This window comes from Dendrobates tinctorius, unplaced genomic scaffold (genome assembly GCF_039654945.1).
Source record: "Dendrobates tinctorius isolate UK_male_01 unplaced genomic scaffold, ASM3965494v1 ptg000028l, whole genome shotgun sequence".
NCBI classification, from domain to species: Eukaryota; Metazoa; Chordata; class Amphibia; order Anura; family Dendrobatidae; genus Dendrobates; species Dendrobates tinctorius.
Window position 1 is genome coordinate 14,941,696 of NW_027361696.1, and position 18,649 is coordinate 14,960,344.

The 18,649-nt window shown below is 48.2% G+C and overlaps 1 protein-coding gene across 2 annotated transcripts in view; it reads left to right on the forward strand.

Annotated features, from left to right (window-relative positions):
• The window catches only part of LOC141085136 (protein-arginine deiminase type-1-like), a 94,560-nt gene that overhangs the window by 64,553 nt on the left and 11,358 nt on the right, over window positions 1-18,649 (forward strand). For both annotated transcript variants that reach the window (XM_073570270.1, XM_073570271.1), the window contains exons 2-7: window positions 15,717-15,897; window positions 16,670-16,745; window positions 17,572-17,633; window positions 17,711-17,828; window positions 17,907-18,032; window positions 18,278-18,435. In XM_073570270.1, the coding sequence (XP_073426371.1) occupies window positions 15,717-15,897; window positions 16,670-16,745; window positions 17,572-17,633; window positions 17,711-17,828; window positions 17,907-18,032; window positions 18,278-18,435 (721 nt within the window). The remainder of the gene's footprint in view (window positions 1-15,716; window positions 15,898-16,669; window positions 16,746-17,571; window positions 17,634-17,710; window positions 17,829-17,906; window positions 18,033-18,277; window positions 18,436-18,649) is intronic.

The window sequence follows — 18,649 nt, forward strand, 5'->3', positions numbered from 1 at the left end:
CACAGTCAACAAAGGCGGTAATCACAACTGGACCGCCTGTAAGTTCTAGTTCCACCGGAAGCAGAATTTTAGTAAGCGAGGAAAAAGGAACCTGGGAGTCTGGGCAACCTCCTCGATTGTTACCCAGACTCAGTCGTTTTCCTGACGGCTTCACTGAAGAAGGGCAAGAAGGACAGTTCCTTCTCCAATGTCCAGCGGATCCACAGTAAAAGCACAATTGGTTGTTTCGACGGCGTCTCCTCTCTTTTTCCTTCAGTGACGTGGCACCAACCTCCATGGGCTCGGGACTAGATGCAGAGTCTCTCAGATTGGAGAATAAAGGGGTCTCCTGCAACATGACCCCTCTCGCCCGCAGCCTACGGTCCATGCGGACAGCCTGGACCATAGCGTCCTCCAAAGAATCCGGTGGAGGATGAAGGGCTAGGGCATCTTTCAAACGTTCGGACAGGCCTCTACAGAACAAACCCCGGAGGACAGCATCATCTCAGGAGACCTCCGCTGCCCAGCATCTGAACTCAGAACAGAAACATTCAGCCGAGTGTTTCCCCTGGCACACACTCATCACCATATCCTCGGCTAGACTCACACGATTGGGTTCATCCCGAGGGCCTCGAAGAATGCATTCACTGACATTCTCTCAGGGGAGGTAGGGGGAAGGGAAAAAACCCAAGCCTGAGGAGAGCCCCTTAACAAAGACATAATGACTCCAACCCTCTGACTCTCATCCCCAGAGGAGCGTGGCCTTAATGAGAAGAAGAGTTTGCACCCCTCCTTAAAAACCTTAAATGTTTTTTTATCCCCAGAGAAAAAGTCAGGCAATTTAACAGGTGATTCAGGGAAGATTAAGGAAACATCTGGGGTACCCTCACCCCGGGCCCCAGAAGGAAAAGAACCCTGCATGGTATCAGCAACCTCCCTCTGAACCTGTTGCTGCAACTGAGCCAGGGTTCGCTGCTCCACAGGTTCTGCATGATTTGAGTGAGGCTATTCACTTGCTCAGAGAGAGCACGCAGCGGATCCATGACTCAAGGAAAAAAAAAGTGCAAACCTCGCTTAAATGTTTTGGTCAGCTATAATGTCTGGAACACCGCACTGCACTTGCTCACTGAGCCAGTGCGTGTGTCCTGAGTACAAAAACTGTGTACAAAGATACCTGCGGAGCGGGGCAGCAGTGGTGACGATGCATGCTCCAGGCTCACAGGACCTGAAGCATGTGACTGCTGAGGGCGTGGTCTAAACTCCAGAGAGCTAGGAGCTGAGGAAAACTCCTAAAAGGGTAACTACTGGACAATGTTACCAAGGGGCACATACAGAGACAGAAACCAGATCAAGCCGAGGTCAAAGCACGACAATACCAAAGGGTTAGACAGAATGGATAGTCAGGACGTAGCAATAGATCAGAAACCAGAACGGGCAATAGACAGTACAATAGGGACAAACTGTAACGGAGTAACGTTAGCCAAGCCACGAGGTCAAAACCGGAGAAGACAATACTACCAAAACGAGAGACGGAGTACAGAGTGAGGGGACAGACCGGGTCATACACGGGAAGCAAACAAGCAATGCATATACACGCACACCAGGGGGGTCAGACACACAGCCAGAACAACAGTATAGCTGACAGAGAACCCTGGTAAAGAGTGAGTATAAATACCCCTCCCAGATCCAGAAAGAGGCCACGTACACTTAACCCTGTGAGTGCAGGGCAAGAACCCTGTTTAAACCATGACATTCCTGTGGTCGGCTCCTGACTCTTCTCACTCTTCCAGCACTCTGACTCTGCTCTCTTCCTGTGCCCTACTCCTGACTCTGTTCACTTTTCCTTGTGATCCGCTCCTGACTGCTCACTCTTCCTGCGCTCTGCTCCTGTCTCTGCTCACTCTTCCTGCATTCTGCTCCTGGCTCTGCTCACTCTTCCTGTGGTCGGCTCCTGACTCTTCTCACTCTTCCTGCTCTCTGACTCTGCTCACTCTTCCTGTGCTCTACTCCTGATTCTGTTCACTTTTCCTGTGATCTTCTCCTGACTCTTCTCACTCTTCCTGCGCTCTGCTCCTGACTCTTCTCACTCTTCTTGTGCTCTGCTCCTGACTCTTCTCACTCTTCCTGCATTTACTCCTGTCTCTGCTCACTCTTCCTGCACTCTCTTCCTGTCTCTGCTCATTCTTCCTGTGCTCTGCTCCTGACGCTGCTCACTCTTCCTGCGCTCTTCTCCTGACTCTGCTCACTCTTCCTGCACTCTGCTCCTGTCTTCTCACTTTTCCTGTGATCTGCTCCTGACTCTTCTCACTCTTCCTGCGCTCTGCTCCTGACTCTTCTCACTCTTCTCGCGCTCTGCTCCTGACTCTTCACTCTTCCTGCATTTACTCCTGTCTCTGCTCACAATTCCTGCGCTATGCTTCTGACTCTTCTCACTCTTCCTGCGTTCTGCTCCTGATTTTCCTCACTCTTCCCGCGCTCTGCTCCTGACTCTGCTCATGATGTGGAAATTTTGATTGATATAGATATATATCTCTGTGCATGCTGTGGCCTGTCCTAATTAGACAGAGTCTTATTGAGCGCTCAAAGGAAAAGAGGAAGCTACACTTGGTTAGCAACAACTCATTCCAGCAGAACTCTGGAAACTATTGAATATACTTGGTTTTATCAGCTGTACAGAAAGGAGTGGTTACTCATTAACATAAAGGCTGAACTTCTTATCTAATTGGTCAGTTTAAATACATGAACATATATGAGTGTCCGACCTGGGGTTACTTAGACACCACGTGATTTACTGTCCGGAGTCTTGCACTCGTCAGCAAGTCTCCAAAATCGGCTGGACCATCTGGCCTTACTTCCTCGTTCCCTATGTCTGCTAGATATTTCTCAGGTCACAAGACAATGCTATCATGAGATGACTGGGTAGCAGGTCAATTTCCACCAACTAGTTATAAGGTTCAAATTGTGAATATGTATCTGTGTGCATATGGCTATATAAGAATACATAAATATGTGGAGTATATAGCAGTATATAGCCTATAGCAGGCAAGTGAGATCTAGATGAAATACATATACATATATATTTCCATAACAATCCCCCCTTAGATATCACTTGCCCTAAAATCCTGCTCCTGGCCCAAAGCGCTGCAACTCTTTTATGTTGCCAGTGGACTGACATATGCCTAGTACTCTGTACAGACTTTCGCAAATGGGCGGTCAGGAGATCTGTCCCTAAAGGGGGTGTGGTGCAATGTGATCGAAGTCTCTTAGTTAGCAGTCTATGCAGTCAATGCATGTGTATTCTCTGTCAGGTAGGTGATTTATTCAGTCAGGTAGGTCATCCACCACAGCATCATTCCAGCTCAGGTGTGTCCTCTGGTATGAAGGCTTTTTTTCTGCAATGCGGTGCGTGGATCCAGGTGGGGGTTTTCCCTCCAGGTTGGTAGTGTCAGCACTTGGAGAAGGGCCATCAAATCTGGGATCGAGTGCTTCTTCTTACGGACTTTTTCCACCCACACTCAGTCTCCTGACTTCAGGACGTGCATACCAGGCACCGAATCTTGGACCTGGCAATGAGGGAGAAAAACTCGAGAATGGACATTAGCAAAATTCTTGATAAATTCAATTACACATGCAGACAAAGTAATATATTGCATAGTCAACTGCTAAGTAAAGAATACCCCTAACCTGGGTTTAGACCCAAATAAAGTTTCATATCGGTGACAGCCTCTTCTGAGCCTATGGGAGTGTCTAATGCCAGGGTTTGTCTGTCTCGGGCAAATTTTTTAGCATGCTGCTCTTAAGTGTCCCACCTAGTCTATGGTGTGGGATGGTGGGTAGTATGCAGGCCTAAGTCTGACCCTACTGCTAATCAGGTCTCTAGTGTCAGGTTTGCTGTGTATGTGGGTCCCTGATCACTTGCTATTGCTTCTGGAACCCCCATATCTGCACACTTTTTTTGAGAGTAGCTTCTTTGCAGTGGTCTTCGCCAACCGGTTCCTTACTGTGAAGTCTTCAGGCCGGATGATGTGGGAGAACTTTTCCCGCTTGTCCGATGTTGGATTTGTCGGTGGCCAGGCAGCTGCTGGGAATTTTGGCTGTTAAGGTGGGAGTCCAGTCTAATCAGGTCATTCATCTGTGTCTTCAATTCTGTGTGGGGGCCATGTGCCCATTGAACCACCGTAGGGTACACACTTTGAGGTAGACTGGGTCTGTCTTGAGGTGGACAAGTTTCTTGGAGCCCAGTGCTTTTACCCTTCAGCTTCCAGCTTCCCTTCTCCTCCTTCCGAATCTGGTCCTGCTACTTCTTGTGCAGGTTTCGGGAAGTCATTTTGTCAGGTTTTCTCGTCTTCAGTCGTCATGTAGTAGCCGTCCGGCTCTACGACCTCTCCCATTTTCCATATTGTCTTCTTCTTGGCTGCTTCTTTGGCTGCCACGTCTGCTGTTGATGCCCCGTGTCTCTACTGTGTACAGTTTTCCGTGTGCCTTGACCTTCAACACTGCCACCACTTTTTAGTAATTGAAGAGCGTCCAGCAGGTCTCTGATGGCTCCATGGTGCTTCACGGTCGATCCGCTTGCTGTGATGAAGTTTCTTGCAGCCCAGATGGGTCCAAAGTCGTGTGCTATGCCATGCGAGTACCTGGAAGTTTTGCTCTTCGCAATCTGGCAGGTCTTTCGTCAGCTCTATCAGCTCCGTTTCTTGGGCTCTTGGGCTGGCAAACTTCTGGACCATAGGATGTCTTGATTGCTGGTCACTGCACATCCCGTGTGGACCCTTCCTTCATCATCTGCAAAACTGGAGCCATCTACGGTATCTTGCAGATTTTTCATCTGAGGATCCGTATCCGCATCCCCCCTTGGGAGTGGGAGTACAGACAGGTAACGGCCCCCCCCTTGCAACTGGATCCAGGCCGGCTGAGAGATAGTCTAGAGACCTCTGGTTTTCCTCGGCGGGACTGTTTTAGGACTGGCCAGTAGCATGACCTTCTCCATCTTTGTCCTTCCTCTTCCGTTCGGCCAAGACGGGATGGCTTCTCGTAGTAAGGGAGGCCTAGAGCTGGCGTAGAGACTGTGAAGTCTTTCAGTTTCCTGTACGAGATGAAGGCTGCAATTGCAGATGCGTTGATGCAATTGTACAGAGGCTGCATTAAGCCTGGAGCACCAGGGGTCCAAGTTCTGCAGTACGAGACTAGACCAAGGAAGGCCTGCATCTTCGGAGTTGTTGAGGGAGCCATCTTCTCAGCGGTCTTCCGGTCATCTGTCAATTGTTTCGTCTAGTGGGCGATACGGTGTCTTCAGGAACTTGCTTTTGACACCACTGGACTCTGTTTTTGCATAACTTACGTTGCTGCTCCGCCAGGCAGAGTAGAGGAGACATGGAAAGTGCCGTGCAGGTAGCGATGTCGATGACTTCTGCATGCTCCGCAATCCAGTTGATGGGGATGGAGGACAATGCTCTGGCGAGCTGTGAAAGGCTGTTCTGGGCCCTCTTGAGCATCACTGTCCATTTGTTCTGCACCCCCCTTGTGCGTTTTCAGGAACTGGTCGTCCAGGTGAGGGGGAACATTGAGGGGAGCTTCGGGCAGATCCGTTGCTGTGGCTAGCACGTTTGTCAGCAGAGTGTGCAGATCTGCACAACTGGGGTTTCAAGCACGTTGCTTTGCTCACAGCCCTCAGGTTATACACCATTCAACCGAGTCTGGTTCTCCTTTCACAGTCTTCCTTTTGATTGAGAAAAGCTGGGACTGCATGATGATTCCAATGGGTGAGGCGGCTCAATCTGGTCTTGCTTTTCACAGTGCCGTGAGTGACTCCCAACTTCTGGCACAGGGCCGGTAGGAAAACAAGCCGTTTGCTGGGGTCCTCTTCATCAGAGATGACGTCCAGCTGAGCTTTCTTGCTCTCACAGGGGGTCTTTTTGCTGGGGCATCTTCTTTACCAGCCAGCAGCAGTTCCTTTCACCCAGCTTGATCTCAGGTCAGCATCTTGTTAACCAGTTTGAGGAGCTGAGTGGCTGTCTTCTGGTCCAGGGCCTGGATTAACTTTCAGGGAACACCTTCAGAATCTTGACCAAGATGATCCTCTGGCGCCGGAGCCGGAAGCAGTGCAGCCATTTCACGGAGCGGGTGTGGGTCCCTCTGGGTTGAGAGTTTTCCTGGCCCATGCCAAAGTTCTTAGGCCATTTCTTGACCCGCAGTTACACTTAGACCTCCAGTTGGTCCGAGGCAGTTTAGCTCTGGGTGATGAGCAGCGGATGCTGGGCCTTCTGAGCGTCCGGGGTTCCAGACTTGAGTGAAACCCGCTCTGGCACGACTTGAAGTCTCCCTTGGACCATAGGCTTCCGGGTGCTATGTCCAGCATCTCCTTGGGTGGGCTTGCACCGATTGTTCGAGCGAGGCTCTTGTAGGGCCACCAGTATGGGCATGATTGATTCTTCTTGGGTCTGGGGTGGAGAGGAGGTCAAGGTCACATCTTCATGGGACACTTTGGTCACCTTCAGTTCCTGCAGTAGGTCTGCGCTCTTCAGGTGTGGTTGGCAGGTCTCCACCATAAACAGGAACAGGATGGAGTATCCTGGCTATGTCCACATGCTCAGGGGCTTGCATACAAGACACAGAGTGCTCTGATGGACTGGTGGGGTCGGGGATTTCCACTTCTGACTGCAGCAGTGTCCACAAGGAAAGATATGACCGCCCCCAGTGATTTGAGGTATTGGGTCCGCTGATGGGGTTTCACATGTCAGGGGCGTGGCGTCTGGCGGACCTGGTTTTGCCTCTGTCCTATGGACAGGGTTCTTCATTGTCTTTTGTGTTTCTTTCTTGGCCTACTCCTCTGCGTGATGACCTGGGTTGCCGGGGTGCTGTACACTGGTTCCGGAAATGGCCAAGGTTGCCACAGTTGAAACACCTGACAGGTCTTCTCTCTCTGCAGGGTGGTTGCTCCTCCACGTCAGTGGCCACCACAGGAGGGCCTGTCCTCCGCACTCCTGGGAGGGACTCAATTCTTCTGGCTACTGCGAGCAGGACATCTACTGCTATTGTCCTTTACTCAGGCCTGGCCACTATCTGTAGTTTCTTGATTGGTTCTCTTAGTCCATGCACAAAGGCCTGTGCCAACATTTGTCCATGTACCTGATCATGAATAGTGAAGCCTAAAATTTGGACTACTTGCCTCACTCTGCCATGAAACTCGTCTACAGACTCTGTCTCAGCTTGGCTCATGTTATGCAGGCTGAGTGCTTGTCTGGCGTTGGCCCACTCTCTAAGCTGTTCAATTAGCTTTGATTCCCAGGAATGCACATCTAATTCTGATGGAAGCTTGAAGTGTTCCTTCATGATTGGCCAGAGTGTTTCACCTGCTTTTACCTCCATTATGGACCAGAGATCACTCCAGGTTGTAGCATATGTCTGCTGACTCTGCTGTATTCTTCTGTAAAATGGCATGGGGTCCATATCTGGGTCTGGCAGGTTTTTTAGAATACTGAACACCTGACTAGGGGTGAAGAGCACATAGTGTAAGAGTTCTGGCTCTATGTGCCCCTGCCTTCTTGGTGTCTGTGAGTTTCCCCTAGTACTATGCAGCATAATCTCCTCTTCATGTTCATCAGAGGAGGAACTGTGCCATTGTGTGATTGTCTTTCTGTGTGTGGGTACTTCCCCCCCCCGAGACTGCAGCTCCGTGTGGCACATAGGATCTTCAGTCTCAGAGTTAGCAGGTGCAGTGTCTGATGGCCCACACCTCCCTTTTGCTATCTGTTGTATCGGGAGGGCACCTATGTCCCTATGTTGTCATGTGTGGGGAGTGATTCACTTTCTTCTCCCGGTGTTATAGCTGTCTCTCTAGAGAGGGTGCCCTGTGGAACTAGGGACGCCTCATTGTCGGGATCTGGCACTGTGCCAGCTGGTGTCGATGAACTGAGAGGTGGGTGAGGAAATGAAAGAGAGGGGATGGTGGAGGAAAGATTTGGAATAGGAGAAGTGAGATAGTGGAGGAGAGTGAGGAGGTGACAAAAGGGGAGGAGATGGTAAAGACAAGGAGGAGGAGGAGGGAAGAGGAGAGGGATGAGAGGTGGGCGTTGGTGATGGAGAGGGAGGAGAGATAGGAGAGAGAAAAGGAGGAGGAGGGATAGGAGGAGAGATAGATGAAAGAGGGGAGGAGATTGTGAGAATAGCGGAGATAGAGGGAGGAGAGAGATGGGAGGAGGGAAGAGTGGGGAGAGAGGAGATGGGGGGAGCGAACTGCTTCCCCCCCTCTGCCGTCACAGAACGCATTCTTAGACCTGTGGTCCTTCTCAGACGGCACAGATTAGTATGCCACTGAAAACACTTTTCCTACACGTAAAAAAAAAAAAGACCAATCCTTTCCTGTTTACACTATCTTTTAGCACCTTCTGCGCTGTAAAATCCTCTGTCACTTTAAGAAATGCAGACGGCAATTGAGCTCAACTAGCTACTTCCCTTTTTCCTTTCAATTCAATAGATTCAGGAAAAAATGGAGGAAAAAGGAAAGAAAACAAAAAGAATACTCATGAAGTTGGTAGACCTTGCAAAAACACTCCAAAATATTTATAGGAATCTAAAAAATCAGTACAACTTCCAACAATAAAAGGGTTAATGTAGAAATGATGCAGGATACACACACTTCCCCCTTTTTTTTTTTTCTTCTGCCTGCGTCTCAAATCTGAGAACAATGGAAAACAGAAAGTAGTTTGAGACCCAGTTTTCTCGAAAATTCTCACACTACAGTAACAAGAATAAAAATCTCCACCAAAAATGCAAGATAAAACATAAAATAGGGAAAAGCAGAGTACAAAATATAACAATATGAAAAATATATATCAGGGGCACACCCTACAGGCAAAAGAGGAAGTGTACAATAAAAAAAAGGAAAAACTTTTTCTGCTTCAGATCTTTGTGGAAACCTGCAATGAATTCACATATAGACGTCCGGGGAGAGAGATTGAAAGCCCTTATCTTGTGACGCGTATGTGAAACAGCTGCTGGTAACCGATAACTGCCAACCACACTGGGTGCACTGCGCTGGTGACCCGGGAATGTTAACACGCTGTACCAGACGTCCTGCCTGGCTCGTCGCTATCAGTAATGTGATAACTCCCACAATGTTGCCACTACCTGATACCTGGGCCGGCTTCTCCTGTCCTTCCCTGTGACCAGGTGTGTTGGTGGCAACCTGTCAAGTGGTTTGGCTTGCAATATCTCCCCTAAGCTAACACCACCGTGTGGCCTGGTGTGGGTGCTGTTGTCCCTTCCTGTGCACAGGTGTTTGTTGTGATAGCTTGATGTGAGATTCGCCTTGTGATAACTCCGTAAGGCCCCACCACCTGTCCCTGGGCAAGGCTTCTCCTGTCCTCCCCCTGTGTCCAGGTGTATTTGTGAGGACCTATCTGAGTGGGTCATACTCCCGTTATCGGGTTTCCAGCACCCACAAACACAAATCTGTCACAATTTTCCACCAACTCTCTCACCCGGATCTTAGACACACAGGACCACAGCAGACACTTAGCTTATCCCAGGGTTTGGATAAGAGCGTGGACTTACTACCTGGGTTTGGTGACCACACTGACCGGCTAGAGTTGCTGACCAGGACTGGGCACAGGGAACATTCAGGTAAGATAACTAGATTTTCTTACCTTACTTATGGAGTTGCGCAAATCTCCATTCCCATGAGCCAAGACCTTGGCCGGCACCTCTGTCCTCTCTGGTCAGCAGGATCCCCGTGCGTTTTCGTCCACGGCCTCGAGTTGGGCGTCAATTGATGTGGAAATTTTGATTGATATAGACATATATCTCTGTGCATGCTGTGGCCTGTCCTAATTAGAGTCTTATTGAGCGCTCAAAGGAAAAGAGGAAGCTACACTTGGTTAGCAACAACTCATTCCAGCAGAACTCTGGAAACTTTATTGAATATACTTGGTTTTATCAGCTGTACAGAAAGGAGTGATTACTCATTAACATAAAGGCTGAACTTCTTATTTAATTGGTCAGTTTAAATACATGAACATATATGGGTGTCCGACCTGGGATTACTTAGACACCACGTGATTTACTGTCCGGAGTCTTGCACTCGTCAGCAAGTCTCCAATATCGGCTGGACCATCTGGCCTTACTTCCTCGTTCCCTATGTCTGCTAGATATTTCTCAGGTCACAAGACAATGCTATCATGAGATGACTGGGTAGCAGGTCAATTTCCACCAACTAGTTATAAGGTTCAAACTGTGAATATGTATCTGTGTGCATATGGCTATATATGAATACATGAATATATGGAGTATATAGCAGTAAATAGCCTATAGCAGGCAAGTGAGATCTAGATGAAATACATATACATATATATTTCCATAACACTCACTCTTCCTGTGCTCTGCTCCTGACTCTGCTCACTATTCCTGCGCTCTGCTCCTGACTCTGCTCACTCTTCCTGTGCTCTGCTCACTCTTCCTGTGCTTAGCTCCTGACTCTGTTCACTTTTCCTGTGATCTGCTCCTGACTCTGCTCACTCTTCCTGCGCTCTGCTCCTGACACTGCTCACTCTGCTCCTGGCTCTGCTCACTCTTCCTGTGGTCGGCTCACTCTTCCTGTGCTTAGCTCCTGACTCTTCTCACTCTTCCTGCGCTCTGCTCCTGACTCTGCTCACTCTTCCTGCGTTCTGCTCCTGTCTCTTCTCACTCTTCTTGTGCTCTGCTCACTCTTCCTGCGCTCTTCTCCTGACTCTTCCTGTACTCTGCTACTGTTTCTGCTCACTCTTCCTGCTCTCTGCTCCTGTCTCTTCTCACTCTTCTTGTGCTCTGCTCCAGATTCCTCTCATTCTTCCTGCATTCTGTTCCTGACTCTTCTGACTCTTCCTGTACTTTGCTACTGTCTCTGCTCACTCTTCCTGCGCTCTGCTCCTGACTCTTCTCACTCTTCCTGCGCTCTGCCTCTGACTCTGCTCACTCTTCCTGCGCTCTGCCCCATCTCTGCTCAATTTTCCTGCACTCTATTCCTCACTCTGTTCACTTTTCCTGCACCTCATATCCTCCTGTGACGCTCTGCCCTGACCTGAATTCTTCCTCTCTGACAAGAAAGACTTTTTCTTCTTTCGCCACTGATTTTTGTTTTAGAAATTTGCTGACACCATCTGTGATCGGCCCTGATCTCCTCTGATCCCTGATCATCCTCGATCTCCTCTGATCCCTGATCGTCCCCAATCTCCTTTGTCCCTGATCGCCCCCGATCTCCTATGATCCTCGACTGCAGGTCCTTCTGCCTTGGACTGTATGGGTTTTGTGGCGCCCCTGAGGCTTCAGTCGCCACAGAGGTACTGCACCTTCTCCTAAGGTGTAGTGCCCCACTATCCAGGTAAGGTGGGAACTCCTGACCACGCTCCACACCTGCATTCCACACACAGGATTGTTCAGTGGGGCCACCTAACAGCTTCAGGCTGGGGGTTAGCAGAGCACCCCTCGTGGAACAGTGCTTCATAACACGAGATGTGCTGGGAGGCGGGTGGAGAGAGATGATACAAAAGAGTGGGAAGAGTGAAAGTTAGTAGTTAGTTGGTTAGAGGAAAGAGAGGAGAGAAGACGGGTGTCTGAGGGACGTGCTGCAGCAGGTCCCAGTGATCTGGGCTGCTGGCACGAGAAAGACCAGAGAAAGAGACTGATAAGATTGATAACCTAACCTTCCATAAGAGAGAGAGAGAACAGATCGGAATGAAGGAGAATAGAAGGACGGTGGGAAGCAGGTTGAGAAAGAGAGAGAACCCTTCCAGTCCAGAGAGCGCAAAGGCCGGGGCCCGGTCCCCGAGGTTGATTGGATCTTTATGTCCGGCAACAGACACCGGAGGAGTAGTGAGCCGCTAACGCCTTGCTCCCATCATAGACTTGGGACACAACAGCAACTGAATAGAGAGCCGGGACGCAGTGAGGAGTCCCCGAAGCAGGCTACAGCTGTCTGTCATACAAGTAAAGACTAGGAACACCTAGAGAGAGGCATTCCAGGGTAACTAAGTACTGGAGTGCTTCGCACCTAAAGGCGCATTGGAGGAGTCGTTCAGTAAGGTACATTTTGGCGGATTGTGGAAGGGAGACTCCTATCCTGCCTGGAGTTTGGCTGGAGCCCTGACCTGGAGAACACGGTGCGGAGGCGGGCAGTTGTGTGAACTGCAAACAGTGAGTAAAGCTTTGGAACCGCACACTCTGGTGTCCTCCAGTTATTCCCGCACCACTACACCTGGGTACCAGCCTCCATACCATTCTGCGCCTCTCCTCATCAATTGCACCTACACTGCCCTAGGACTACAGCTCCACCTGTGGGGAGCTATACCATCTCTGCTGCACCAAACCATCAGTCCCAGCGGATCTGTATGCAGCGTTGGCTTACCATCTTACTTGCCAAACACCACGGGTGGCGTCACGAACTATTCTTTTTTTTTTCCAATCAATTTTTTATTGTAGGAAGTTACATTAGAAAAAACGAAAAATTCAGGTATCAATGGCATTAATACACAAAGAGAACAACGCTGTAACACGTGGTAGTATATCTTTTGATTATGATTCACATTTCCTATCACACCACCAACAATCATGTCTGATGCAAGTTACAACTTTTTTTTTTTTTTGGTTAATCAACACCTAATACGTATAAAGTCAACCTACCATTTACTCTTTAATCCTCAAAACGAGGGTTTCAAACAACCAGAACCAGAGAGTAAGAAAGGAAGATAAGAAAGGGGAAGGGAGGAAGAGGTGGGGGGGGGGGGAACCATGGATGGTTGCAAAGAGGCAACCAGGGAGGGGGAGGGGGGAGCTAGGGAATTAGATGGCGTTCCGGGGTTGCCCGAGCAGTAACAACAACATAGATATAAACATCTTGAATAATGACATGTGGTATGGATGAACTCCCTGCGTAACACTCTCTTTGACCCTATTTGACCCATTTTATTAATCTCAGACAGTTTCCCTGGAAACAGATGCCTGACAGGGGATGCATATACAGAGTTTAGCCACGTGTCTGAAGTATTTTGTTTTTGGCGCGGATGGAGTGAGCCAGACAGAACTCGTATTGGCACTGGAGATTAATTCGGTTATATAGTTCGCAGGTGTACTTTTTTCAGTTGCTCCAGATGATTTATGCACTTGGAATATTTTTGGATATTTGCTGAAGCCAAGTGCCAGTTTGAAGGAGAGGTAGACACATTCAACTCCACGTCCCATTTATTCATATAAGGAGATTTTTGCTCTTCGGGGGGGTTATTGAGCCATTTGTATGTTGAGGAGATACCTTTGGATTTAATTATCTTTTTAAATACCAAAGCCTTTGTTGTAGGTAACAGAGGATTTGACTTTAGAGGAAATTTAGAGGCCAGAAAATGACTAATTTGGATGTGTTGATAGAAACAACCCTTTAAAGAGGGGTGTTTCCGTACTATTTCATTAAAGGGATTAACACCCAAATCAGAGAATAGATCCGCCAGCACTGTAATACCCGATCCCTCCCACCTGGCCAGATTCAAAAAGGGGATTTGAGATTCCAACGACTTGAGGGAAATCTCTGAAAGAGGAATCTGAATCTTATGAATCAAGTCATTTCGCCAGACCTCCAGGGAAGCTGACATGGTGGGAACACACGGGGAGAACCGTGAACGGCTCAAATATTCTGCTTCCATCATTCTTCTGACCGAGCCCTGGCGGGACAGGAAATTTTCAATCTGAGCCCATCTATGTGAATTGCCTGGACGCCACCATTCCTTTAGTGATTCAATTAGTAAGGCTTTATAATATGCCGTTATGTTTGGGGTGCCCAGTCCCCCTGAGTCATATGGGGGATATAACACTTTACCTGCGACCCTGGCCCTTTTATTACCCCAGACAAATTTGTTAGTCAACGATTGAAGTTTCATCAGGGTTTTGTGAGAAATTTTGATGGGTAAGCATCTGAGCACATACAATATTTTGGGTAAGAAAACCATTTTAAAGGACTGTATCCTGGCCATCCAGGACAACGATATTTTTTCATACCTTCCCAATTCCTTTTTTAAATTTTGGATCAGAGGTTCCAAATTTTCCTTAATTAACATCTGCGATGGTGTCAGCTTAATACCTAAATAAGGTATCCCCCTGTCGCACCATTTGAATTGAAAGGCCCCCTCCAGCACACTCCTGGCCTCCACCGGTACATTAAACGGCAATATCAAAGACTTTGCCGCATTAAGCTTATAATACGACACTTTAGAAAAGTTCGATAATGTGTTCACCACTGCTGGAATCGAAACTACAGGGTTAGAACAGGAAATTATCACATCATCTGTGTATAAACCAAGTTTATGTTCAAATTCCCCATCTCTTATACCAGAAATGGCTATGTTTTTTCGTATAGCTTCCGCCAGAGGTTCTACCACTAAAGCAAAAAAAGCGGGAGACAATGGACACCCCTGGCGAGTGCCATTACTTATTTGAAATTTAGATGACAGAAACCCCGATGCCAACACTGACGCATTTGGGTAAAATAGAGAGCTAGAATGGATGACTTAATTTTCCCCAAGAACCCGAATTTTGTTAGAACTCTCTCCAGGTATCCCCAGTGCACCCTGTCAAAGGCTTTTTCAGCATCAAGAGACAGGAATGCACTGGGTTCACCCGATATCTCCACCAGTCCAATCAAGTCAAGCATCCGTCTGGTGCCATCCTTAGATTGCCTGCCTGTCACAAAACCAACTTGGTCTGGAGCCACTAAGGCCGGGATCACTTTATGAAGTCTATCCGCCACTAGTTTGGCATAAATTTTAACATCACAATTTAGGAGTGAGATGGGCCTAAAATTACCCGGGGTGTCTGCAGGTTTCCCTGGCTTGGGTAGCGTAATAATAATCGCTTCCAAGTTGTCTGGAGAAATTGACCCTTTATTTTGCCAAAAATTGAAGGTTTTTAACAGAAAAGGGGACAGAGTGGATGTAAATTGTTTGTAATATTCGTATGGCAGCCCATCGGGGCCCGGGGCAGAGTTAGACTTAGTCATTTTGATGGCACCTAGGATTTCATGTGTAGTAAAGGGAAGATTAAGTTCCTCTAATTGCTCATCTGAGACCCGGGGAAGATCCAGGGTGTCTAGAAAGCCCTGTATATCCACTTGAGTCGGCTGTGACGTGTTGGAATCATATTCTAATAAATTTTAACACCATTAACATCACCGCCATTGATATTGGGCGCCCAGGGCCACGGAACGGGTCACCGCTGCTGTGACACATTCCCGCCTTGACACCGGCCTGGTACCGAGTACCCCGCTGCCCTGGGTGTGCGAGGGCGACCCAGTTGCACCAATGATATATCCGCCCCTGCGCAGCTCTACAGGGCTGATGACAGATGATGAGATGTATACCAGAGTGGAGACTATGTGCATCCGACCCTGCACACTGTGACCAAAGGAAAACCACTCGCCATGACCGACCACCTCTGACACTGCTCACCATAACTGACAACCTTTGACACTGCTCTCCATGACTGACCACCTCCTACACTACACTGCTCCCCATGACCGACCACCTCCAACACTGCTGCCCATGACTGACCACCTCCAACACTTCTACCCACGACCGACCGCCTCAAACACTGCTCCCCATGGCCGACCGCCTCCGATACTGCTTAGAGTGACCGACCACCTCCGACACTGCTCCTCATGGCCAACCACCTCCGACGCTGCTCCCCATGGCTGACCAACTCTGAAGCTGCTCTTTCTTTTTCAGTTCAGCCCCCCGAGGAGCTGTTTCGTTTGATGTCCGGGGATCAAGCTCATTGGATGTCATCATTGTTTATGACCCAAGAGCTGTAAATAAACCCAAGAAGGGAGAAAAATGGCCACTAAACAAAGTCAAGAAAGTCGTGGTCTCCCCCCAAAAGGCCAGCTCAGATCTCAATGACAGCAAGGTGACTCCAACATATTATCTTATATCATCTTCTCTGGAGAGGTCAGATGTGTAATAGTCTGCAGAATATATCACTGTATCTGTCAGGAGGTTGAAGAGTGATGCTCTGAAGAGAGGTCAGTGGTGTAATAATCTGCAGGATATATCACTATGTATCTGTCAGGAGGTGGAGGAGCGATGCTCTGCAGAGAGGTCAGTGGTATAATAATCTGCAGGATATATCACTATGTATCTGTCAGGAGGTGGAGGAGTGATGCTCTGCAGAGAGGTCAGTGGTGTAATAATCTGCAGGATATATCACTATGTATCTGTGAGGAGGTGGAGGAGCGATGCTCTGCAGAGAAGTCAGTGGTGTAATAATCTGCAGGATATATCACTATGTATCTGTCAGGAGGTGGAGGAGCGATGCGCTGCAGAGAGGTCAGTGGTGTAATAATCTGCAGGATATATCACTGTATCTGTCAGGAGGTGGAGGAGCAATGCTCTGCAGAGAGGTCAGTGGTGTAATAATCTGCAGGATATATCACTATATATCTGTGAGGAGGTGTGATGCTCTGCAGAGAGGTCAGGGGTGTAATAATCTGCAGGATATATCACTATGTATCTGTCAGGAGGTGGAAAAGCAATGCTCTGCAGAGAGGTCAGTGGTGTAATAATCTGCAGGATATATCACTGAATCAGTCAGGAGGTGGACGAGCAATGCTCTGCAGAGAGGTCAGTGGTGTAATAATCTGCAGGATTTACTTTTGATAATTTGTGATTTTACATCTCAGGTGAAGGTTTCCTATTATGGATCCCAAGGTAAAGAAGATCTCCTGGGTAGCGCCGTGTTGTACCTGACCAATGTTGGTAAGTGCGGATTGTGAGGACTATGGATCATGGTGGGGTCTGATCACTATGGATAATGTTGGGTCACTATGGATGATGTTGGGTCACTATGGATGATGTCTGGGTCTGGTCACTATGGATAATGTTGGGTCACTATGGATGATGTTGGGTCACAATGAATGATGTCTGGGTCTGGTCACTATGGATAATGTTGGGTCGCTATGGATAATGTTGGGTCACTATGGATAATGTTGGGTCACTATGGATGATGTTGGGTCACTATGGATGATGTTAGGGTCTAGTCACTATGTATGACGTTGGGTCACTATGGATGATGTTGGTGTCTGGTCACTATGGATGATGTTGGGTCACTATGGATGATGTTGGGGTCTGGTCACTATGGATGATATTGGGGTCTGGTAACTATGGATGATGTTGGGTCACTGGATGATGTTGGGGTCTGGTCACTATGGATAATGTTGGGTCACTATGGATATTGTTGGGTCACTATGGATGATGTTGGGTCACTATGGATGTTAGGGTCTGGTCACTATGTATGATGTTGGGTCACTATGGATGATGTTGGTGTCTGGTCACTATGGATGATGTTGGGTCACTATGGATGATGTTGGGGTCTGGTCACTATGGATGATATTGGGGTCTGGTAACTATGGATGATGTTGGGTCACTATGGATGATGTTGGGTCACTATGGATGATGTCGGGGTCTGGTCACTATGGATGATGCTGGATGTCTATGGATAATGTTGGGATGAGCCACTCAAAAGACCTCATGTGACGATGCTTTTTGCTTTGACGTGGTTTCTCCGTATGACTTGTGTCCTCAGCTCTTTCTCTGGACGTGGACATTTTCCGCACTGGATCGGTGACCCTTAGGGTCAGAGAGAAGGTAACGTGCCACCCACTTTCCATATTTACGTATAATCTAACACACGCGTCTCATCATCTCCTGTCATCATTCGGTAGGACACTTGGTCTTGGGGACATGATGGTAAAGGCGCCATTCTGCTGGTGAACTGTGACAGCGATCGGAACATCTCTGGTGTTACCGACAGTGAAGACAATGGAGCGCCCAACACTGCTGGTACTGACCATCATCATCATACTCACTGCTGTACCCTCAAACTATGATGGTCGGGGTCTTACATTTGTCTCCCCACAGATGTGAAGGACATGTCCCCCATGATCCTGACTGCAGAGGGACCTGACGAGATCTTTGACGACCACAAGGTGATCCTGCAGATTTCATCCTCGGATGCCAACCGACTGCGGGTATATCAGAAGAGAAGTATGTTCCTGTACGATGATACAAAGATACCTTGGCCTTAGGGTCTAAGAATGATCGCCCCCAAGTGTGTAACGAACAGATGCCCCCACAAATCTCACCATGAATCCTTATGAACCGGCACAATCGCCCTGAGGGTCTGTGAATGGCCCGATCAGACTATATAACCAGATGCCCTTACCACCCATCATTATGTCATTATTGTCTTCAGTAGGAGGGATGGTGATATTTTGTTGTCTTTCTTGTAGGGTATCAGTACGTTCATGTCTTAGGAAAGAGCAAAGTCTCCTATGAGGTGAAGAGAGACAACCTCGATGAAATCCCCTTCTTCGTGGAGGGTCTCCAGTTCCCAGACGCTGATTTCTCTGGTCTAGTTTATATAGACCTCATATTCCAGAAAGATGAAGTAAGTCATGGGGGTGACTGGGAGAAGAACAGTGTAACAAGATAGTGCATCAAAAATAGTGCGCAAAAATATTACTGTCACCCCCCCCAAAATACGTACTTATACCACTCAAAAGTAATACTGTCACACACCTACGAATAATACTACTACATTATAGTGCCCAAAAATAATACTGCCACACACACCCAGTAATACTACCATATAGTGCCCAAAA